This window comes from Cynara cardunculus, unplaced genomic scaffold, assembly GCF_001531365.2.
Source record: "Cynara cardunculus var. scolymus isolate 2C unplaced genomic scaffold, CcrdV1 Un_Scaffold_7574, whole genome shotgun sequence".
In the NCBI taxonomy this organism is placed as follows: domain Eukaryota; kingdom Viridiplantae; phylum Streptophyta; class Magnoliopsida; order Asterales; family Asteraceae; genus Cynara; species Cynara cardunculus.
In genome coordinates, this window is record NW_020203627.1 from 6,888 (window position 1) to 13,122 (window position 6,235).

Below are 6,235 nucleotides of genomic sequence, written 5' to 3' on the forward strand. Positions count from 1 at the left end.
GCTCAACATACGAATCTTTCAAAGCCATCCAAGGAGGTAGATTGTAGATGGTAATAAAGACGGGCCATAGTGAATACGGATTCGAAGTTGAATTATTCGGGTTGAAACCGTTGGTGCATAACCCAAGACGAACATTCYGGATCTCAGAAGCAAAGTCAGGATCCCTCATGTCGAAATGCTTCCAGACCGCACCATCACTTGAATGTACCATTTCACCCGGTTTCGCCTAATGATCGTAATGCCAAGTCATCTCTTTCACGGTCTTTGGAGACATATACAATCTTTGGAGTCTTGGAACAATCAGTAAGTACGTCAACACCAAATTAGGGACCTTCTTTCGTCCAATTGTCTTGTAACGACTTTCATTGCATACTCGRCAGTGGGTCAACCCAGAATCATGCTTGTAAAATAACATGCATTGGCAAGCATCGATCTTTTGTTTTGGTAGAGCAAGATTTTTCAAACTCTTCTTCGTCTCATAGAAGTTACAGGGTAATTTATCACCCTCAGGTAGCATACGCTTAAAAACAGGAAGCACTCTATTATATGTCGTATCGGGTACATTACATTCTGCCTTCCAATGCAACAAACTCGTCGCAGCCCCTAATTTTGAAAAAGTTTTACATCCATCCCATAAAGGCTCGTCAATAGTTTGTAACATGTTATAAAATCCTTGGGCAGAAGGATTAGGTGTTTGCTCTTCCCATGTCATGGCATCATGTACTATGTGATCGTTCACCATTTGAAAATAACGTTCATTATGATCCACTATAGGATTAGAAGATTGACCCACGTCTTGATGATATACATGTAAAGAAAAGGTTTCACCATGTCCCCACCAAATGGTATAATCAGGCATGAAACCAAATTTCAACAAGTGTAGTTTCACGTCTTCTCTTTCTCTATAGGCTTCGTTTCGACACTTGGAGCAAGGACATCTGATGTGGAAGACTATCCCATCACGTGTAGTTGCCCTTTCAACATAATCTTCATTGGCATAGGCAATGTCTAAAAAACCTTCCAAGTGTCTGACATAGGTCCGGCTAAGAGCCCCTCGATCATCATTCTTTCTATACATCCATCCTCTATCTGTCGACATATTGAATAACTACAACAAAGAAAGAAATAGTTAGTCGACAGAATCAACGTATAGGCTTAGAGGAGTTTCGGATTACTTTAAAGGTTTGACTACTTGAAAGTCAAACCGTAGGTGTGAATGAAATTGGCGGTCTTTGAAAGAGTTGAGAAGCCTACATGTAAAGTGTTGACTATTAGAAAGTCAAACCGTAGGTTTAGAAAAGTTTCGAATGACTTTAAAACTCTAAGTGTAAAGGTTTGACTACTTGAAAGTCAAACCGTAAGTGTGAATGAAATTGACAGTCTTTGAAATAGTTGAGAAGCCTACATGTAAAGTGTTGACTACTAGAAAGTCAAATTATAGGTTTAGAGGAGTTTCGGATGACTTTAAAACTCTAAATGTAACGGTTTGACTACTTGAAAGTCAAACCGTAGGTGTGAATGACATTGGTGGTCTTTGAAAGAGTTGAGAAGCCTACATCTAAAATGTTGACTACTAGAAAGTCAAACCGTAGATTTAGAGAAGTTTTGAATGACTTTAAAACTCTAAGTGTAACGGTTTGACTACTTGAAAGTCAAACCATAGGTGTTAATGAAATTGGCGGTCTTTGAAAGAGTTGAGAAGCCTACATGTAAAGTGTTGACTACTAGAAAATCAAACCGTAGGTTTAGAGAAGTTTCGGATGACTTTAAAACTCTAATAAGTGTAACGGTTTGACTACTTGAAAGTCAAACTCTAGGTGTTAATGAAATTGGCGGTCTTTGAAAGAGTTGAGAAGCCTACATGTAAAGTGTTGATTACTAGAAAATCAAACTGTAGGTTTAGAGAAGTTTAGGATGACTTTAAAACTCTAAGTGTAACGGTTTGACTACTTGAAAGTCAAACCGTAGGTGTTAATGAAATTGGTGGTCTTTGAAAGAGTTGAGAAGTCTACATGTAAAGTGTTGACTACTAGAAAATCAAACCGTAGGTTTAGAGAAGTTTCAGATGACTTTAAAACTCTAAGTGTAACGGTTTGACTACTTGAAAGTCAAACCGTAGGTGTTAATGAAATTAGCGGTCTTTGAAATAGTTGAGAAGTCTACATGTAAAGTGTTGACTACTAGAAAATCAAACCGTAGGTTTAGAGAAGTTTCGGATGATTTTAAAACTCTAAGTGTAATGGTTTGACTACTTGAAAGTCAAATCGTAGGTCTTAATGAAATTGGCGGTCTTTGAAAGAGTTGAGAAGCCTACATGTAAAGTGTTGACTACTAGAAAATCAAACCATAGGTTTAGAGAAGTTTCGGATGACTTTAAAACTCTAAGTGTAAAGGTTTGAACGAGTAGAGAAGCCTATGTTTTTAAAAACTTCGCGGGCATAACGGCTATAAAATGAATATTTCCAAATGAATTAAGCCTAATGTTTGCCCAACAATTGGCAACCCAACTACAAATATATATATATATATATATATATATATAATCAAGCCTAATGTTTACCCAACAATTGGCAACCCAACTAATTAACAATGAATATAACCAACGAATATGTAAAATTTAACAAACAATAAACATAACCAACGAAGTTAATTTAATCTAGAATACGTACGTGTTCTATATTATTATATACATATATAACCAAAAGAAATTTGAGGGTTTCTCATTTATGAGAAGAGTAAATTTATCTAACCATCAAATAAAGCAACCAACAAACTTCATATTAGAAAACAAAAACAAACTTCATATTAGAAAACATAAACAAACAGATCTAACATAAACGAACTTCATAAACGAGCACAACTTATAAATATGATTATTTAAAATAACAAACACAAAATTTTATTTTAAAAGTGTCTAAAAAAACTTGTTAAAATGCCAAAAAAACATCATATAAACCTATTATAACACTTTTATTGTGAAGTATTATATTATGAAGCTTAAATATTTTACATTAGCATTTTACATTGAGTCCAGCTGAAACAGTAAACAGAACCTGAGTCCATAATTAAATCAAAGCAAAAGAAACACAAGGCTATTGACTAGTAAACAGAAAGGTCATCACATAAATTAAAGGTACAATCAAACCAAGGTACAATCTTTGATGCATAAAATCTTTGAACACCCATAAATTAAAGAAAACAAACAGAAACGAACCTAAGTAAATGGAGACGGGAAGGCTGTGGTGGTCGGCGACGGGAAGGTTGTGGTGGTCGGCGACGTGAAGGCTGTGGTGGTCGTCAATGGAAGGCGGTGGTGGTCGGCGACAGGGTCGTCGATGGTGGTGTTGGTCAAAGACGGTGGTGGTCAGCAACAGGGTCGTCTGTGGTGGTGTTGGTCGAAGATGGTGGTGGTCGGCGACAGGTGGTATCGATCTCTCTCTCTCTTTCTCTTTCTCTCTCTCTCTCTCAATCTCGTGGTCGAAGGCGGTGGTGGTTGCCGTATAAAACCTAATATGATTTAACTATGGTGATAATGGAGTACGAGGCTTGACCTAGACTTAATACCAGAATATCAGCGACGGATGAATTTCGTCGCTAAAAAGGTATTTTTTTAATTATTTAATTTATTTAATTACTTTTTTAATTAATAACTATAAATTTAATTAATTATTATTTAATGAATTAAACCGAATAAATCTCATTAAAGCCAAATAAACCGAATAAATCCCATTAAGGCCCGATAAATGGATTAAGACGCAATAAAACCGAATAAATAAATCGTAATAAAACCGAACAAAGTCCCTTAAGGCCCAGTAAAACCGAATAAAGCCATTAAGGCCTAATAAACTGAATAAATCTCATTAAAGCCCAATAAACCGAATAAAGCCCATTAAGGCCCAATAAAACCGAATCAAGCCCATTAAGGCTCGATAAACTCAATAAAGCCCAGTAAATGGATTAAGGCTCAATAAAACCGAACAAAATCTATTAAAATTGGTTAAGGCCCAATAAACCCGAATAAAGCCCATTATGCCCAAGAAAACCGAATAAAGTCCAAGAAATTGGAAGAAGACCCAATAAAACCAAATAAAGTTCAAGAAAATTGGATTACGGCCCTACAAAACCGAATAAAGTCCCTTAAGGCCTCGTAAAACCGAATAAAGCCTAATAAACCGAATCGACGAGTATATATATATCGATCCAATCGTGGTTAGCAACCACCACACATCTATAGACATCGTGTATACATATGTATATAACACAGACTGACGAGTATATATACACATAACAATTACAACATCGTGTAAACATATATATATATACATGTGTACATATAATACACATCGCGGTTAACAACCACAACATATATATATATATATATAGAGAGAGAGAGAGAGAGAAAGAGATAGAGGGATGTTATTTTACACCCTTTGCCATTCCTACACCTTATACAACCCTCATCTCAACCATTCAATTTTTAATCAATGATCCAGCTGCATTTCATGGCAAAATTGTAATAAACATGAAATTATGAAACACGCGCCTAATAGATTGAGGGCAAATAAGGGTAAAATTGGAATTGTGAATTRCATCTATTSTAAGAAWTGATGCTAAGAGATTASGAATGCGATAATCACTCTKCATTGTATTACATTAKSRRKATTCATTGAAGATTCACAACATACGATTACGAAGAACGAGCAATGGCAGACAGTGTTCAACCGGGTATTGCAATTGCAGCAAATCGAGGTAATCGTATGGTTGATTCCATTTAGTATACCTATTTTATACAATCTTATTGTTCGATATGTCTATGATTCAGTAAGGAAAAGGAGTGAGAGAATCATGATCAGAAGTTCCTTCTCCAAGTTCAAGAACACGGCTGCAAATCCTGTTGTTTTAGACGAAGATGAACAAGACGATTTTGAGATGAACCAAGCTACATTTCAACCTGCTGAACCAGTTCTTCCATTTCCACCAGCAGAGGACTCAACGAATTTCGATGGTTAGTAAATATGAAATTTTGATGTTTGAGGGTTGGCTAGATTATTAAGTTCTTGGTATGCAGTTTTGTTTTACATTTTGCATCTAGAATATGGCTTCATCAGTACCTATATACTCATGGGGGACTCCCTCTAAATTAGGCATACCATCCACTTCTCCCACTAAACCAAAACACTTCCTTTGGCCTATTTCATCTTCTTCACAATAACCTGATTTTGCTCCTGCTACTGCTACTACTACTGCTTCATTCATTCATCCATTGATTCCATCAACTATGTATGAATATATTTTCATCGATTGATGCTAACCAAATAAGTCAGCTGCATCAAAACGCCAATTAGTAGCTCAATTGAGTGATGGGGATTCTTTAAAATACATGATAAAGGACTTTTGGTTATATATGACATTAAACAACTGTCAAAAATTTTAATTAGGGAAGAAATTTATAGAGACATTAGTCAAGAACCAAAATCAACTCATATTGATTAGTTAAGTCTTTGATAATCATTATTCTCAACTGTCTAGTGTGATGTTTTAGTAATATTTTATAAATTGAGTGAAGATGAATCTAGGTTCATCAATTTTCAATTACCTGGTTTCATTTATTTTAATGAAGAAAGTTACATTGTTATTTTGACTATATGGTATGACTGTTTGTATAAAACTATCCAAGTGAACCCAGTTGCAGTCGAAGTGAACCCAGTTGAAGTCCAAGTGAACCCAGTTGCATTTGAAAATGTTGAATCAGATATTCCATCCCAAGAATCAGATGACTCAATATACCCACTATTAATCACTATCATTCTACCCACTGTCTGTTGTTAGGTTATGGTACATTATGCATTATCATTACGAAAATGAAATTATGCATATAGAACTCACATTGTAGACCATAAATGTTTTCACTTATTATTCAGTTTTTATGAAATCATTAGTAATAATGTTTTKATCATGTTGGTGAATTTTTCCTGTAAAATCAAAACAGAGAAGCATAATCTACTCCAGATGCCATCAGCTCAAAAAATCCAAAACAGATATCAGTCAATATCTACATAGCTCTATCTATTCATTACAACTTGTTCCCCAAACCAAAAGTTTAACTTGCTTTGACTTAGTGATAAAAAGATTATTGCTTAGGAATGCTTAAACACGAGCTTTGCATTAAGCATTATGTCACAACTTCAATTAGTTAAATACACTTAATTGGCCACCTAGGAGTTAAGTATCATTT

The 6,235-nt window shown here is 35.1% G+C and overlaps 1 protein-coding gene across 1 annotated transcript; it reads right to left on the reverse strand.

Annotated features, from left to right (window-relative positions):
• Window positions 1-226: 226 nt before the first annotated feature.
• On the reverse strand, window positions 227-1,099 carry LOC112504965. The gene has a single exon (XM_025108918.1). The coding sequence runs from the start codon at window positions 1,097-1,099 to the stop codon at window positions 227-229; it is 873 nt and encodes a 290-aa protein (XP_024964686.1).
• Window positions 1,100-6,235: the final 5,136 nt, after the last annotated feature.